This window comes from Amblyraja radiata, chromosome 32 (assembly GCF_010909765.2).
Source record: "Amblyraja radiata isolate CabotCenter1 chromosome 32, sAmbRad1.1.pri, whole genome shotgun sequence".
NCBI classification, from domain to species: domain Eukaryota; kingdom Metazoa; phylum Chordata; class Chondrichthyes; order Rajiformes; family Rajidae; genus Amblyraja; species Amblyraja radiata.
This window is the reverse complement of record NC_045987.1, coordinates 8,298,293-8,317,462: the sequence shown is the minus strand read 5'-3', so window position 1 is coordinate 8,317,462 and position 19,170 is coordinate 8,298,293. Positions and strand designations below refer to the sequence as shown.

The following is a 19,170-nucleotide window of genomic DNA, read 5'->3' as shown; positions in this document are numbered from 1 at the left end:
CTTCTTCAGACCGAAGAAGGAGCCCCAACCCAAAATAGCGCTTGTCCATTCCTTCTACAGATGCTGTCTGACCCGCCGAGTTCTTCCAGCATTTTGTGTTTTGATCATTTGTGAAAAGCCAAGCCAGTCAGTAGGATACTGGTCGGTGTCCCCAACATGGAGTCTGGGCTGTGTTAATGTCAACAAATCGAAGTTGAAACTGTGTAAAACATACCAGTTACAAACTCAGGCTAGGCTGTCATTGGCCCAAATAATTTTATTTTTCTATCCACTGCTACCATTTGGCCTGTGTATTTCCAGAGTTTGTGCTTTACTGCTTAGAAACTATTGTGTTAATTACAGAGAAGGAAAGTAATTGCTTCTAAAATTCAACCAAGGAATTAACAGTTTAGAAGAATATTGCTTTTTAAATAACAAATACATCTACCAGTGCCCACACAGAACTCGTTCTCTCCTCAAAAGCATTGACCCACTCTGAAACTGACTGCTTTCATGTTCACCCTACCAAAGTTGTGTAACAGCTAGAGTGCAGACAGTGGCATTTAAATAGATGTCAATAGAATCACAGATGTTAGGTGTCGAGCTGAGCCTGCCTTCACCTTCCACGTCCCAAGTCCAATCCCCCTCCTACCATTCTCGGCAAAATCCAGCTGGTCTTTTATGCAGCTTACCATCCATCCCCATCTCACCATAGATTGTCAATCCTTCCACCATCTTTATCTTGTTTGATCAATTCAACTCCAGTCCCACACCAGTACCCATGTGAAGTGACCAAGCAAGGTGCACAGTTAAATCAAAAGCATTTCACCTCCCCATCCGTTTCCAAAGAAAATGTCCTTATTCTTACCTTTACCACCTCCTCAAATATCTCCACATTTTCCTTCATACTGTAATGAGAGCGGAGATAGGACACAAAGTTGCACGGGTACATCCCATAGAGACGGTGAAACAACGCATAAACACTGGCATGTAGATGAATCAGATACACTTCTGGCACTTGGCCTGGAAACAATAGGAAAACAATTAGATGAAGGAGATAGTACAACCATTGACATTATCAAACATTGATAACTTTAGTGGTGAACTTCCAAGTTTTCCTCAGTTCTATTCATTAAAAAGAAAAGCACTTCAGAAAGTTTCTTTATTCCCTTTGTATCAATTTGCTTAATAGCAAATTTGTCATTCATAGACTGGCATTGTTAATTACAGACTTGGGTCAAGTGCTTCTGCATCAGTTTCATTATTCCAATGAGTGATCGATGAAATAAATGCAAGTAGTTGGTCAAAATGTAATGTACAGAAAGCTGCTGAACTAGGATTATACATCCAAAATATCCATTATTTCTCCCACAGATCTAATGAGAGGAATCAGTATTTCACCCAAGATACACATAAAGTGCTGGAGTAACTCAGCGGGCCAGGCAGCATATCTGGAGAAAAAGGATGGGTGACGTTTTTGGTCAGGTCCCTCCTTCAGTCTGAGATGCTGCCTGACACGCTGTGTTACTCCAGCATTTTGTTTCTATCTTTGGTATAAGATACGATAAAACTATATTCATACCCGGAGGGAAACTGGTCTGCCGACTGTCACAACACGCAAGATACACAAAAACTTGAAATTAAAAGTTAGTTAAAAGTTAATTAAAAAATAGACCAGCATCTGCAGTTCCTGTCTACACAGTATTTCACCCATCAGATTTCCTCATTTTACAAAATGTTGTCTTGTTACAAAAATATATGGACCGCTAAGCATAAAGGCTTAACACCCAAGTTATAGATTAGAATAATTTTGAATGTATATTATAAGGCGCCACCTTTGTGTAAACTAAAGACCCCGTAGCCACCATTTTGCATTAATACAGGGGATATCTCCCAGTCTCCTGGCTAATATTTATCCTTCAACTTGCATCATGAAAATAAATAGGTCTGCTCATTGTCAATGTTAGAATACTAAAATCCGCTGCCAGGCAGGCTTTCATCAGAAAAAGCAGTTTGGATATCCTAAAACAATTAAAGGACTTGCGCAAATCCAAGTTCTTCTTTCCAGAGTGCAAAGATCAAGCCACCCCATCTCCCAACTTTCTAAACTGCCCCTAGTATCCACAAATTAGTTAACCTTGAGTACATAAATGAGACTGCCATTTCAAATACTCGTACCTACTGACTAGAGTCCGAATTCCTAAATTTCCATTCTGTTCACTAAACTTAGCTCAAAGAAGATTTTTGTTACAGTACTGTTACAATAAAAGTCTACTAGGGCTTCTAAAGAAGGTGGAAAAAAAGGTGTTTGATAACCCACACTCCCAAATCCCTCAAGCAGAAGTGCAAGGCCATCACTCTTTCTGTTACATCAGTATACCTGGATTCCGCAGGTTCCAGGCAGCCAAGCGACCAAAAATTTCAAAGAAATCAAGGAGATACTGCTTCCCAGCCTGCGGGATCATTGGCAGGAGGATGATTAATACAAGAACTCCAGTAGTCAGGAATACAACCTCCGTGTCCGTCTGTAGAGAAGATCAAATTAACAAACGCAGACCATGAGAAATTTAAGAGATTGGATAACAAAACTTGAATGAAGTCCCTCAATGCCTGTGGCAATGAGAATAGTTTTAAAATAATGCTTCTGTGTACATTTTAGCATTCAGAAGCCTGCTCACTGGCTTGATCTGTCCATTTAATTAGATCGTTGACAATTTGTATTTACCCAGTCTGTGTGCTTATGATTCCAGATGCTTTAAAAATCATATCTCATAAATTCAAGGATTTAATAATCATACCCCATAAATCCAACCCCAAGGGTGTTGATGTTTGACTGCTTTCTGGAAGACATGATTTCAGTTTACACATGATTTTACCAGGCACAGAAAAGCTTTCTCCTCCCCCCCCCCGAAACCCTAGCATTAAAATACACAAAATCTGATGCGTCAGCTGTAACTTAATGGGCAGCACTCAGAATCACAAGGTTGCAGGTACAAGCCCCACTTAATGTACTCCAGTACACAACGCAGGCAGACATTTCCATGCAGTAACAAAGGAATGGTGCAGTGTCAGGAGGTACTTTCAATCCCATTTGTGGATTCTGAAGACCAGAGAGGTCTTCCATGTCCTGCCCAATATTTATCCAAACACCACAGCATAACTCAACCAGGTTTCTTGGACATTAGCAAAACAAGTGCTGGAGGAACTCAGCAGGTCAGGCAGCATCTGTAGAGGGAATGGACAGGAGATGTTTCGGATCAGGATCCTTCTTCAGAACGATACCAGGTCATTGCCTCACTGAAGCCCTTGAGATAATGTATATTATTATTATTTTTTAATTACAGTGACCAAATACTAAAGACCAAAGAGTTGTTTTGGCCAAACAACTTTGGGTATTCACCAAGACACCCAAGAGCAAAAAATACTTTTCAGGCAAGGGACAGAAACAAGTCACAGACTCATCTATATAAAATATCATTCAGAGATGGTCCAGTCTGATTATTTGGAAGTGTCCGATTGGAAATCAAAAGGGTATGGGGGCTATGAGGATTGAGAGAGAAGGGAAGGAAAGGAGATCTGACTTTATATTCAGATTATTTCAAAATCTTCATTGGACAAAATGACAAAGTAAGCCACTCAAGTCCACTAGTAACGCAATTATAATTTAAATCCATGCACTGCCATCGTTAAACAGGTAAGTTATTGTTAAAGCACATCTTGTGTGGAAACATGAAATAAGATGGAAACACTGGGGGAATGAAGAGAAAAATAAAGTTCAGTTAAATAACATTTTTTAATTATGAATACTGAACCTTCAGACACTTGAGCAGTGAAACCAGCACAGGTGCACGGCAGAGTTTATGAATCCAGGTTGGTTCGCGTCGGATAACGTGACCCAATAATGTTACGGCAGAGAGTCGAGTGACTGCCTTCCCCATGCACTCGTTTAGTCGATCCAATAGATGCTGAAAAAAGAAAGAAGCGACTGAATTCTGGAGACTCCCCCAATTTACCCACCAAATTTGGATTAAAAACCAATAGGCAATCGCGAGTCTAAGACATAGGCATTTGTGAGTCTAAGACAGACACATATCATATCACATGCATAGTTACATAACTAGACGAGTAGTTTGGAATGTGCGGTCAAATCCCATTATAGCAGTTAGTAAATTTAGAACCATTTGAGTGATACATCGATACAAGTTATTTGGCCCAGGTCTGTGCCAGAACTTTGAATTCAGTTTTGTTGTGCTAAACTCTGGGATCAAATCCAGAATCAGTAAAAAATAATCCATGTTGTGAATCATTATAATGGGTCAAGCAGCTCACTAATGTTCATTCAGATAGCGGACTGCGGTCATGGACATTGTGCAACTCTTGTTCCCTACCTAGGCTATTTTAAAACCTCTCCAATGCATTAGTGCTGCTAGCCTTGCTTATTAAGATTCCCACCAAGATGATTTTAAATAGGCTAATCCCAGTACTAAATCACAGTTAAACTTCCAATTGCAACTAGCCTGACAGGTTCTTAATGTCACCTCTCCTTACCTCATTGATGGGAGGGGGATCGGAGTGTGGTATTACAGTAAAATATGCTCTCCTTGCAGACAGGAATTTTTCTGGCAGCAGTAATATTTAAGATCCCCATCATTCAGTTGATGTACACAGTACTTGGCATGGAAAGGGCTCTTGGACATGAGCCTTTACCAGATACAGAGGGATTACTCCAATGCCCTTGAATATCAAGTGGGTCACGAGAAGAAAACAGCTGGGAACCTTGCTATTGACTTTTAGCCAATGCTTAAAAAACAAACATGATACTTGGTCGAGGCAGATGGAAAAAGGCCAGATTGCGTGGAGTGCAGTAAGCAATCAGTGTCCATATGTGAACACTCACATAATTTACCATCTTGCCAAGAGAAAGGTCTGAAGATTGAAACACATTTGGTCCTCTCAAGGCTATGGTTCCAATCACCATCTTTCTTTTGAATGTTCTCAGGCATTACTTTTAAGGTCATCCAGTCCCAGTGGTCTTTGAGAAGATGGGGATGGACCATTTTCATAAATTAATCCAACCCGTGTTGAAGGTTCTCACGTTGGACTGGTAGAGAGGAAGACCAAAGAAATGCATCTAACATCAGTGAAGAATGTATGTATACCATCCATCTTAAGTAAATTGCTTTGAATTCTACAGATTATATTTGGTGCAGCCAGGGTGCACCAGCAGTGCAAGGAATGCACTTTCCACTACAAAAAAGTGGGTACTGTACAACTCCCCCTAAATGCAACCACACTATAGTACAGAAAAGCACGACTGATAGTATTTTTAATATAAAGGCAATTATAAGAGCATGAAAGCAGAGCACAAGTGAGCTGAAGTTAAGGGAAGGTCAATCAAGATACAGTGGCAGGCATTTAAAAAGGGCCTTTCAGAATACAGCACAATACACTTGAATGAGTAAGGAAGAGGTAAAAAGTATGAAACTTAATGAAAACTCATAATTGTAAAAAGATAGGTGACGTGTCAAAAGATTAGACAAAATATGAAAAGCTGCAAAGAATGACTGAAAAATTAAGGAAGGAAATAGTTTACAAGATAAAAAATGGAAAGCAGATCGTAAGAATTTCCACAGATATTTACCAATTTATTAACCAAGTCAGCATTGGTCATACAAACAGCAAATCTATGGAGATGACAATTGAAAATAGCAAAATGGCAGATGAGTTAACAGGCCGATCTTCAACAAAGGATACAAGTTTCTAAAATAGATTTAAATTTGGAATCGGAACAAGAAAATTACAGCCACTTTGAGGCAGTGAAACGGAAGAAATTGTCTGAACAGACGATAGCCAAGTCTTGGTGCACTGAAACTTCATTCAAGAGAGTTAATGCCGTTAATGCACAGAGGACTCTATTAAAAGTAACAGATTTAACTTCTTTATTCGAAATGGAAGCAAGGCAAGGCAAATTGCCTCCTTTACCACTATATCTACATGTTCCACTTTCAGGGATTTATGAACTGGGACCCCAAGATCCCCCTCTATATCAATGCTGTTAAGGGTCTTGTCATTAACTCTATACATTCCTCCTACATTCAAACTCCCAAACTGCAACACCTCACACTTGCTCAGGTTATACTCCATCTGCCATTTCTCCGCCCATTTCTGTAACTGATCCATATCCTGCTGCATTCTTTGACAACCTTCCTCCCTGTCCACCACACCACTGATTTTGGTGTTGTCTGAAAACGAACAAATCAACACATCTACAAGTTGCTTTGATTTCCTTCCACCTCCTAGACATATTAGTAGATTAATTGTCCACTGTGAATTAATCCTTTTACCTTTTATCTGCACTAAGGAGTATCAGGGCACTTGGTGATTGTGCAATTAAAAGCATAAATATAAATATGTCTTCAGTCACCACACTGCTTACCTTATCATGAGGCTCCTGTACAGCTGCAAGAATCTGCACAGCCGGCAGAGAATTATTTTCTAAGTAATGATCGACTAACGAGTTCAGCATCAAGGGGCCACGATCTGCAGACATATCAACAAATAGTTGACACATACACGGAAATTTTACCAGTTGAGCAAGAGTTCACTCAACTTTGCAAAATGGCATTTCAAAATACATTGGTTGAAGAGGAGGATGACTCCATGATCCTTTGCATGAAATAATGTATCTATTTCAATCACTCACTGAGCCTCGACTGGGAACAACGTGATCACCACACTACGATAGTTGCAGAGGTAAAACAAAATTAACCACAAGGAGAGCCAAGAGAAGCTGGGTTTGGTGTTAGATGAATGTTTGAGGTAAATGTCACTGAGGGTGCTGCAAGTTTGACAGGCTGTCCACTTTGACTCAAAAATAAACTGTTGGAGGAACTCAGCAGGTCACGTCAATGTTAATGATTCGAGTCAGGACACTGCATTAGGAATGACACCGAGTCTCGACACAAAACGCTAATAATTCCAACTGTCTCCACCCCCACAAAACAGATGCTGCTCAAAGTGCTGGTTCTTTCAGCAATTGTATTTTTGCACCAGATTCCACCATCTGCAGTCTCATGTTATTTTTACTCACTTGCTAATGAATGAAGCAGTATTTAAGGAAATTGGCACAAAAAGAGAGGTGCAGAGAATATTACACAAAACAGATTTTTAAAACCTGAAACACAAAGGTTACAAGAAGGAAACTAGATAGTAACTTTAATGATGATATTGAATGAAAAAAGAAGAGTTATGACCGGCCCATAATTGAGTGGTTCCCTCCAAGAGCTTCAACAGGCATAATAGGATGAATGGCTTCCTTCTGTGCCGCACGGCTCTGATAAGAGCCTCAACAATGCGCAGAGCCCAGGCTCAACGATAGTTTTGCTGAACACCTCCGTTCAGTCCGCCTAAACCTACCTGATCTACCGGTTGCTAAATATTTTAACTCCCCCTTCCTTTTCCACACTAACCTTTCTGTCCTGGGCCTCCTCCATTGTCAGAATGAGGCCCAGTGCAAATTGGAGGAACAGCAACTCATATTTAGTTTGGGCAGATTAAATCCCAGCAATATGAACATTGACTTCTCTAACTTCAAGTAACCCTTGCTTTCCCCCTCTCCCCATCCCTCCCCCTTCCCAGTTCTCCGACAAGTCTGACCGTCTCAGACTACATTTTATCTGTTTGCTTTGTTGTTACCATCTCCCAGCTAACAATTATCTATTTTCCATAAACTTCATCCCCATTGTCCTGTTTTCACCCCTTATTTTTCCTTATCTATGTATCTCCCTCTCCCCTGACATCAGTCTGAAGAAGGGTCTCGACCCGAAACGTCACCTATTTCTTCTCTCCAGAGATGCTGCCTGTCCCGCTGAGTTACTCCAGCATTTTGTGGCTATCTTCGGTTTACACCAGCATCTGCAGTTCCTTCCTACACAGGAACATTAATCTGGAAATACTCTTGTGTGAAGGCCAATTTAAGAGAGTTGTCCTCCAATTCTTTGTACTTCTGCCAAAGTTTAATGAAAATATAGGAAATTTAAAATTTTCCATTACCAGAGATGGAATAAACTGAGGTACCTAAACTGCAAGCCATACATTGTGGCTGAAAGGAAGATTTTCATTATATCTATAACTTGCCATACTTGTGCATATAAACGTAATTCACCTCCATTTAATTTACTGGAAGGCTTTTTGGTTAGAGGGTAATAGCTATAAAATGAGGCTGAACAAACTTGGATTATTTTCTCTGAAGCGTTGGAGGATGAGACCTGATAAAAGTATAAAACATTATCTGAGGCATAGATAAGGTAGAGAGTCAGAACTTTTTTTCTCAAGGTGGAAATTTCAAAGACTGGAGAACATAACTTTAAGGTGAAAGATACAAAGTTTTGAGGAGATGTGCGGGGCAAGTTTTTTTTTTTTACACTGAGACTGGTGGGTGCCTGGAACATGCTGTAGAGGGTGGTAGTGGAGGAGGCATAGAAACAACAGTGGCAATTAAGAGGCTTCCAGATGGGTACACAAATCTGCAGGGAATGGAATAATATAGATTCAATTAGTTTAGCTTGGTATCATGTTTGCCATAGACATTGGCCTGTTCTTGCGCTGTACTGTTCTATGTTCCACTTCTCATAGTTGCAATCTCAGAAAAATATTGTGTAACAATGAGACACCTAAACTAACTCGTGGTGATGCAAGCACTGCCAAAGTCTAAAAGATATTAACCAAAATATATTTTGTGATTTAAAAAAAAAGTATATTTAAACAAAAAGAAAAATCACATGATGTGAACGTACTGCGCAAAAAACCCCCCAACAGGACGAGAGTTTGAGAGACAAGTCCCAGCACAGCCTGACCTGAGCGAAGGTGGTCCACAATAAGTCCTTTCACTTCCTCAAAGATTTGAAGATTTGTAGATTCCAACAGCAGAACCAGGTCACCAACAATCACCGGCTGCGTCATGCTGTGTGCGCTTCACGTGTATCGCCTCTTCGGTTCCACCCTCTGCTACGTTAAACTGCCGACTAGCAGGGCAGCACTAAAATACAAGAAGATGGTAACATAAGAAATAAGAGAAGGTTATTCAGCCCCAGATGCCATTCAATATCACAGCTGCTCTTTGACACCCGCATCACTTTCCTGCAGTTTGAAGAAGGGTCTCGACCCGAAACATTACCTATCCACCTTCTCCAGAGATGCTGTCTCCGGGTCCACTGAATCACTCCAGCACTTTGTGTCCTTTTGTCACTTTCCTGCACAAACCCCATGTCCCACGATACCCTTTACATTTAAAATCCACTGGTCTCCAGCTAAATACACCCAGCAATCAAGTTTCTAGATGCTGCTCGAGTAGAAAATTCCAAAAATTCAGGAATTTTCAAAGGATCATTCTCATTCTTCTAAACTCAAGAGAAAACAGTCCATATCTGACTAGTATTTAGATAAAGTGTTCAAGAAGGAACTGCAGATGCTGGAAAATCGAAGGTACACAAAAAAGCTGGAGAAACTCAGCGGGTGCAGCAGCATCTATGTCTGAAGAAGGGTTTCGGCCCAAAACGTTGCCTATTTCCTTCGCTCCATAGATGCTGCTGCACCCGCTGAGTTTCTCCAGCTTTTTTGTGTACCTAGTATTTAGATAAACCTTTGTTTTCCTTCCTGTCTCACAGATATATAATTCTTTACAGAGGAAGGCACTTCTCCCGATCTGATCTCACCAGCACACTCTATAAGTAGATCAAGAGGTCCCTATTCAAACTTCAATTCTCTCGTAATGAAAGTCAACATACTGATTACTTTTTAAATTGCTTTTTTATACCTGTCGCATCCTCAGGACCTGAGTGGATCAGTCAGAGGTATTTATTGACATCCAAACCTCTCACTACTCCATTCTGAAGTCCACACCTTCTTCAAAAAGACCACCATGGTCCCTGTGCCAAAGAAAGTAAGGTAGTGTGCCTCAATGACCACTGTTCAGAATTTCATTGTCCTATCTGGGACATATGACAATAAAACACTCTTGACTCAGTGGCTCAGACAACCACCACCATGAAGTGCTTCAAGAGACTGGTGGTGGTACACATTATTACCAGCCTTAATCCACTCCCTACCCACTTGATGCATTCCCCCTGCCCCAAAAAGGACAAATGAGCTAGTTATTGACTTCGGGAAGCATGGCGGAATGCATGCCTCAATCAGCATCAATGCTGCAGAATTGGAAATGGTGGAGAGCTTCAAGTTCTGTAGCGTTAATATTACCAATGATCTGTCATGGACATCAAGGATGCCACAGCCAAGAAGGCACAACAACCTGAGGAAATTTTGCATGTCTCTAGTGATTCTTACAAACTTCTACAGATACACCTGAGAAAGTATACCGTTGGGTTGCATTAAGGCTTAGATTTTGAACTATATTCTGCACTCTGTTGCTTACCCTTTGCTCTATCTATGGTACTTGAGTTTGACTTGATTGTATTTATGTATAGTATATCTAATCTGTTTGGACAACATGCAAACTAAAGCTTTTCACTGTACCTCATTACATGTGACATTAAACCCATACCTGCATGCTGACTTCAGTGATGCAGGGCCTTTTGTTCTAACATCTCCTTTCAATCTCTCACCATTAAAAAAGGACACTGTGCTCTTATATATTTTGTGCCAACATAGATCTCAGGAATTAATCTGGTGAACCTACGCAACAAACCCTTGATTTCTTGAGCAAAATTACCAAATTTGCATACGATACTCCAGGAGTTACCTCATCAAGCCCTACACAGTTGTAGATACTCTTACTTCTGTACTCGATTCTCTTGCCAAGAAGACCAATATTCTATTTATCTTCTTAAATGCTTGTAGCAGTTACATGTTTGTTTTCAATGATTGGTGTACATCCACATCAAGGTTCCTTTTTACCTTAGTATTTCCCAGTCTATCACCATACATATAACATGCCATGTGCTTGTTTTTTCTTCCAAAAAGAATAACTTCACATTCATCAACATTACACTGAATCAGCCATGTTTGTTTTTAACCAGGCAAGCAATCTGTGTAATCCATCTTTGCATTCCTCAATAGATAAATGTAGAGGGTCTTAACAATCTAACTGATTGATGTTTACGGATACAGTGATGAGATAGAAAATCACCACCATTGTTTGAAACTTTCCTGGCTTTATAACTGTCCTCTGGCTAGCTGGTGTGCATCCATGCTCCTATCTGCAATACAAGTGAGAAAAATCTCAACAAAGAAGCTTCAGCTTTTCTTGCTGCAGCTCAGCAGACTGCAATTATTTCCATGTCAGATTCAAGTTCACGTCAGAGTCATGCACACTCCTGGCAAACACTCCTAATGCAGTACAGAGGCTGTACTGGCTTGTCACATGCACTGTCTTTCAAATATGATAACCAGTTCTGTGAGATAAAATTGATCCCATGCCACAAATCTAAAGTGAATTATTGCCACATTTTGTCCAATATTTATCCCAAACCATTGCTGGAAAATACATAAAATGGTCATCAACTTATTTGTATTTTTAAGGCCTTTGCCACGCACAAATTAATTGTCATTGTTCTTAGGTTACAATGCCAATGGGTGGCGCCGTCAGCGATGGCAGCCGCGCCAACGGTCTGCCAGTCTTTTTGTCCCTTTAGTTATTTTTAGTGCGTTTTAAAGTATGTGTTAATGTTCTCTGGTTTGTTTTATGTGGGGGGTGGGGGAGGGGGTCAGGGGAAACTTTCCCCCCCAATCTCTTACCTTGGTGGAGATGCGATTGTTTTCCGGATCGTATCTCCGGTCGCTCTGCGGCCTAATATCATGGAGCTGGCGGCCTTGCTCGAGACTGACTCCGAGCCCCACCGCGGGGCCGTGGACATACCATCGGAGACTGCGATCCCTTGTCTGGGATCGGCGCTCCAACCACAGCCTGCAGATTTCAACATCGAAGAGCTTGCACTCTCAGGTAGACTGATGTCAGGAAGCTCCAAAGTCGCAGGAGGTTCGACCAGCCCCTCCCGGGGTCCGGTCGCCCGGCGCAGGGGAGCTGAGATACCCCCCCGATGCAGGAGCTTGATCGCCCCGACACGGAGGGCCTGACCGCCAGCCACGGGACCCAAGATCGTCCCATCAATGGAAGGCTTGAGGCCCCCGACCGCGAGAGGACAAAGAAGGGAAGAGATTGGATTTTTTTTATTTCGCCTTCCATCACAGTTATAAATATGGAGGAGTCACTGTGGCGGATGTTTAAGTTCAAATGTATTTTGTGTGCTTTGTTGCTTTTTTTATTGGTATGACTGTATGGCAAATCAAATTCCTCGTATGTTGCAAAACATACTTGGCTAATAAAGTAAGATTATGATAGTCAATACAAGTCAAATACAGTCCAATGAATGTAAAAACAGAGTACTGAGATGCTATGGAGATCATCCCCCAGCCCTCGGGCTCCTCCTCCTCCTTTTTCCTTCCTTCTCCCCGCCACCCCCTATCAGTCTGAAGAAGGGTTTCGGCCCAAAACATTGCCTATTTCCTTCGCTCCATAGATGCTGCTGCACCCGCTGAGTTTCTCCAGCTTTTTTGTGTACCTGCTATGGAGATCTGTTTGTCTGCACGCAATCCACATCATCTATGTAAATTGTGCAACATCTTCAGTGGGTCCTGCCGGCAGAGCACATCAGCGTTCCATCTGGTTGACACCAGACCCCTCAGCTCTGTCTCAAATAAACATCCTCTTCATGTCAAAGGTCTTCATGGTCAGATGCACCGATGTCATGCTGGTACTCTTCTCTCACCATTACCTCCCTTAGGCTTCCTGTCTCCTACAAGAAGGCCAAATGACAGGCAGGAGGTGCAAAAGCTGCTGATCTCAGAGAACACAGGGAAACTAAATAATGATTTTGCCGTTTGGAGAACCATCATTACCCCCTTTAATTCCACGATGCACAGTTGAGAAGCAACCAAGGAGAACATCAAGAAGGTCTTCATCCTCAAAGGTGTTTAGAAAGCAAAGAGTCAGAGAGAATTATGCCACTTCCAATCAAACGCAGCAACTTCTTCTATCGAAGGGAGACAATATGGAGAGCTGACATGGGAGATGGGAGAGAGTCAGAGGTGAAGAACTGCCATGCCATGCTCCTTGCCTGGGAATCATCCAGGATTATCTTCCAATCCAGAGTCCGCTCCATGGAGCAGAACGAGATGCCCTCATGTTTCTGGCAAATGGTTCACAGGGAGAACTCTGATCCACAGCCTTAAGGAAGAGAACAGACAGACAGAAGATATGTGGATCCTTTCCTACCAGTCTATACAATAGAGAGGCCACAGTTGCATTTGTCTACAGCTGTGGACAGAGTCTACAGCTACTAGAGCTTCCTGTCCTCTATCACAGAGGTCTTAGGTCTGGACCAACCACTGCCCTGGAGCTGATAGGCTCCATTCATTCCTTTGAGTTGAAGAAAGCACCCAGAAACAACTGCTTACATGCTGTTATACTCACCTCCATGGGAATGAATGGGCATAGACCTGCTGGAACACTACACTTCTGGCCAGCAACACGAGAAAGCATAACCACCCTCTACTATAAGCAGAAAAAGGATTGCATCCTGAATTGGAGATCCATGTTAAAGGTCAACTGTAGATCCTGACCCAGGCCATTGCCAAAAGGTCAAGTCTGCTCTTGGACAGGTGAAAGATGTGCAAGTTGTAGCAAGAAATCATTGCCTCTAGACTTAAATCTCTTGCTATGAAGACCAACACGAGTCACTAAAAGTACAGAGAAATCCACCAGCTGGCATGATTTGAAATGTAATGGAGTTAAAGTGCACTTCAAAAGACTACTTTAAAAAAAAAAGAATGCAATGCTATGGACTGACACAACCCACATAACTGTTTAAACTGTTGAACCTACCCAGCCAAAAATAACTAAGCAAAGGGGAAATTTGCTTGCAAGGATGATGCATTTGACCGAAACGTTTAGAACGAAAGTGATGGGCGTCTCCACACGACACTGTGTCCTACTGACCACTTGCCAGCTGGTTCTATTCATTAGCAGTACAGTTGGTGCCAGCACTCACCACGTGTCACTGCAGCCAACCCCAAAGATTGACATCGATATGACCACGAATGCAAATCCCGTCTACAACAATATATAACACAATATGTGCTAACCATATTAATCACTGATCAAGTTCATTTGCAGGAAAGCATGTGACAAATGATGTTGCTGTTTCTATTGTGATATCTGCTGACTCTATAATACTGCCTCGTTGTTCACAACGTTTGGCTGTTGTCACTTCAAGTTTCTTGGAACGGACGGGGGGGACCCAAGTCAATGGCAAATCGTAAATGGTGAAGATCCCACATTTATTCTTGTGGCAACCTATTAGAAAAAGCCTGCCAGCTGAAAACTAACCATTTACTCACAGTTTTAAGAAACATTTCAAATGCTACAGGAGAAACAGAGAAGGAAGAAGATTAATTGGAAATGTTTTTAGAAACCAATAACAAATATGAGCACCATCTTCAATCAAGCAGACCATTCTAATGTTGGAGCATTGTCATCACTATCAAAAGGTCAACAGATCAGAGGAAATGCTTTAGCATGATTTAATACTGTGGAAGATGGTTTAGAATTGCTTTCACTAATATTGGCAATTATTACATAGGCTCCGGTGAATAAACTATCAGCAAAATTTGAAAACATTCTATGGAGTGACCCAGCTGAGTCCTCAAAAGTTTTTTCACTTTGTGTAAAAGAAACAACATTGTGAAAAACACTACACTGCCATGGATAAGTACAGCACAAAAAATGAAGTAAAACAACAACACTGCAGATAAATCTATTTCTTGAAATGTCAAAGCTAATACCCCAAGCATTCCCATCATCCAATGTCAGTGCATTGAGACTTCAGAGGTTACTCCCTTTTACAGCAATCACCAAAACGACTTCAACAGCATCACTCAGAACTGCGACCTACAACCTACACCACTTAGGCAAAGGACAACAAATGCTTCCGGACACTAACAAAGGCATAATAATATCACAACGGTTTAAATAGGGGGGAAAAAAAACAACCCTTCAATGATGAATCAAAATTCCAGAGGCGTGCATAACATAATGAGGTATCCTCACCACACAGACAATAGTTCATGAGAAATAGGAATTGACAGTAGGTGGAAGCAATATTTATTGATCAAACTTGCAAAATAAGTAACACATCCTTGTTCTCAGTGGAACAAGTCTGAATAGAGAAAAAAAACATAACTGCATTAATATGCCTTCAACCCCTTCGCAAGAACACAAGAAAAAAATGGGCCATTCAGCCCACATCTGTGCCACAGTAAAATTATGACTGATCTTTCATGCACCAACCCTCAGTTATTAAAACAATGGCAGGAGCAAAAACTTGCACACAAAATAATCATAGTTCAAAGTCAACTGACAGAAAAAGAGTTGAAAGGATCACTACAGCAAGATCCCTTACAACCCATACGACACTTGTTTAAACCCCATTCTGGAGGTGGTTGGGGGCGGAACCCAGGAGAGAGAATGCAATAGGAAGATCAGACTTGGCAAATACTTTCACACACCGAGCGATTGCTATACAATGAAAAGTGAAGGACTGCCTGCCACGGGTGCATCTGTATACATTGCATTCATTCATGTAGCCCCACACACCAGGCACCGACGGAGCGGGAAGGCCGCTGATCGGCAGCCCCCTGGACTGACGGACGCTTCTCTTTCCCCCTATCTGTCCACTCGACGGCTCCTGTCCCCACAATTGTGGGGGGGGGGGGGGGGGAGTTTTCTGCGCCCTCGCCCGCTCACTGCACCCAGCCGAGCGGGTGCGGAAGGCAGGCAGAAGCATCCGAAGGCGGACTCCCCTCCCGTCAGCCGGAGAGCGCAGGATTTTACCTCTCACAGACCCCGCATTCCACAGGGCGCCGCCATCTTGACCGCCGCACCCCCTCCCCCCGACCCGACCGCATCCGTCGCGAGTGATAAACAAATAAACCCGAACTACTTCTCCATCTACTCCTCACAAAGCAACATTCTCCTTGCAAAGTCTCCCCTCAGCAAACTACAACTTGTCTTCCCCGACGAACACAAATATATCTTCCTATAGATGTTTTCCAGAGGGATGTTGTCTTAACAATGTAGGTAGATTGTTGTTTTAACGCCTCTTTTCCCCCGATTCTGGTTTGCGGAGGGATACCACGCGGGGCGATGCGGTTGCGCGTGATTTAAGGAGGCCAGAGCGCGCCTGCGTAGACTGTCCGAAGGACCCCGCCGGCTCGGCATGACGTCACTCCATTCTGGTAAACAGGTTATTGTCGGGCAAAGGGGCGTGTCGGCTGAGCTGCCAATCACTATCTGAAGTGAAGCTTTTCATGATTGCAGCAAAAAGGAGTGGGGAAGACAAATAAATGTACGAGTTACATGGAGCGTTAATGACTAACGCCCTTGGGAAAAACAGCACCACGGTTAATATTCATTTGCATTAGACATAAAAAGTGAATTATGAAATTTAAATGAAGATCCCCCCCTTTGCTCCTCCACCTAATATTAAGTTGCCTTCATCAACTCATAGGGTCATAGAGTCTTACAGCGTGGAAACAGGCCCTTCGGCCCAACTTGCCCACACCGGCCAACATGTCCCATCTACATTAGTCCCACCTGCCTGAATATGCCCCATATCCCACTAAACCATGTGCTAAATGTTTCTTAAACATTGCGATAATACCCATCTCAAATCTGCTCCTCCAGTAGCTGATTCCTTACACCTACCACCCTTTGCGTGACAACGTTACCCCTCAGGTTCCTATGAAATCTTTTCCCCCTTACCTTAAACCTATGTCCTCTGGTTCTAGATTCCCCTTACTAGCCGATCTATTCCTCTCATTATATTTATGTATAGCATTGTCTGAGATGTTTGGATAGCATGCGAAACAAAGCTATCACTATATCTCATGTGACAAAATAAACCTAACCTAAGATGCTGGGATTTTGACTAAAATGCAAAGAGAGTCAAGAATGTTTAATTGTCAATTGTATTGAAACAGAACAATGAAATTCTCACTTGCAACAGCACAGCAGGTTTGTAAACACAGTACCCAATGAATAACACAATAAACAAATAAATAGTTCAATAAATATAAAAAATATATAGTGCAAAACAAAACCTAAACCCAAATTCCCTCGTGTAACCAAGGCAGTTCATTGTTTGAAATTTAGTTGATGTTTGTAGTGTTCAATAGCCTGATAGTTATTGGGAAGAAGCTGTTCCTGAACCTGGAGGTCACGGTTTTCAGACTCTGTTAATTTCTTGCCAATGACGGGTGTTATATGCTTCTAAAACAATATCATCAAAAAATGATTATTGATGAAAAGGAATAGATGACGTTTCAGGTCGTAACCCTTCTTCAGACTGAGAGTCAAGGGAAAGAGAAACAAGAGATATAGACGGTGATATAGAGATATAATGAATAAAAGATATGCAAAAAAGTAACGATGATAAAGTCAATAGGCCATTGTTAGCTGTGGCCTGGGTGAAAATGAGTTACAGTCAATGAGACTCAACAAGACGACTTTGAAGCTGTACAGCAACTTGTGTGGGGGAGTGATGGAGAGAGAGGGAATGCAAGGCTTATTGAAGTTAGAGAGTATTCATACCACTGAGTTGCAAGGTTCCCTAGCGAAATATGAGGTGCTGTTCGTCCAATTTGCGTTTGGCTTCACTCTGACAGGACAGAAACATAATAGGCCCAGGACAGAAAGGTCAGTGTGTGAACTGGAAGGAGAATTAAATTGTTAGGCAACCGGGAGATCAGGTAGGTCCAGGTAGACTGAGCGAAGGTGTTCAGCGAAACGAAACAATTGATCTAAGCGTTCCCAGCTCTTTTTTCCAGCTTTCTCCCCCTTACTTCAATCACTTTGAAGAAAGGCCCTGACATGAAATGTTGTCTGTCCATTCCCTCCATAGATGCTGAGTTACCCCAGCACACTGTGTTTGGCTTGTGGTTGCAGCATCTGCAGTTCCTGCAGTCTCCACTTATCACGTTCCTTACTTAACAGATTCCAGAATCGACTGCCATGTGTTGTCCCCACTTGTCACCTTCTGGCCTCTGTCTTTACTTCCTGCTTGCCCTCCATCCACCTGGCTCCATCTACCATTATCCCCCTCCTCACCTGTTCCACCAATCACCTGTCAGCTCCTGCCTCACCCATCCCCTCAATTCATACTGGATATCTCCCCTCTACATTCTCAGACCTGATACAGACTCCTGACCCGAAATGTCACCTATCCCTCTCCCTCCACAGATATTCCCTGACCTGCTGAGTTTCTCCATCAGTTTGTTTATTGTTTCAGATTCCAACATCCACAGTGTCTTGTGTCTTCATCCAAATCTGTTACTTTTGTTCATCACCAAACAGATCTATGCTTGTTGGCTTCGATCCGCTCCCTTTCCCTAATGCTTTAAATTAAAATTAAATGGTCCCCCCCTCCCCCATCTTGGCAACCTCCTCCAATCCTTCAACCAAACCCCAGAATCTAAATTATTCAGCCCAAAAGATTGATTGACTGAAAGGCATGGAAACCGTCCCCTCGGCCCACCAAGTCCACGCCGACCATTGATCACCCGTTCCCACTAGCTCCAGGTTATCTCACTGTCTCATCCACACCCTATGCATTAGTAGTGATTTACAGGGGCCAATTAACCAACAAACATGCACATCTTTGGGCTGTGAGAGGAAACCCACTTAGTCATAGGGAGAACGTGCAAGACTACCAGCTGCACCACTGTGCCACCTTGCTTGCATATTCTCCCCTATCTTTGTGTGAAATTAATCACTTTATTTGCAACTGATACAATAAAGTGCAGTAAAGGACTGTCAAGCCATTTTGAATTGAATCGTACTCCACATGCTCCAAGTCTTTGGTCATCCATCACAGAAGGGAAAGTGTCTATGGGAGAGCTGCCTCCTTAGTCTGCCCGTAGATCAGCAAACGCTAATGTTATTGGGATCATAAAGAGCATGGTTTACTGCCTGCTGCATTAGCCTGCCTATATTTCCTGTTATGTTTCTATACTGTTGTTTTTGTGGGAACAGCATGATATAAACTCACACATAAAATTCAATCTGAATGTTTAGTTTAGTTTATTTATTGTCACATGTACTGAGGTACAATGAAAAGCTTT

The 19,170-nt window shown here is 42.2% G+C and overlaps 1 protein-coding gene across 5 annotated transcripts in view; it reads right to left on the bottom strand.

Annotated features, from left to right (window-relative positions):
* The window catches only part of tsc1 (TSC complex subunit 1), a 41,950-nt gene extending 25,955 nt beyond the window's left edge, over nt 1-15,995 (bottom strand). For 3 of the 5 annotated variants that reach the window (XM_033048918.1, XM_033048922.1, XM_033048921.1), the window contains exons 1-6: nt 15,884-15,995; nt 8,835-9,016; nt 6,416-6,519; nt 3,792-3,944; nt 2,360-2,504; nt 848-1,002 (exon numbers count right to left, since the gene is read on the bottom strand). In XM_033048918.1, coding sequence (XP_032904809.1) covers nt 848-1,002; nt 2,360-2,504; nt 3,792-3,944; nt 6,416-6,519; nt 8,835-8,940 — 663 coding nt within the window. In that variant the 5' untranslated portion in view covers nt 8,941-9,016; nt 15,884-15,995. Of the gene's footprint in view, nt 1-847; nt 1,003-2,359; nt 2,505-3,791; nt 3,945-6,415; nt 6,520-8,834; nt 9,017-9,793; nt 9,815-15,646 lie in introns of those variants that run through there. The other 2 variants (XM_033048919.1, XM_033048920.1) reach the window with 2 other exon arrangements.
* Nucleotides 15,996-19,170: the final 3,175 nt, after the last annotated feature.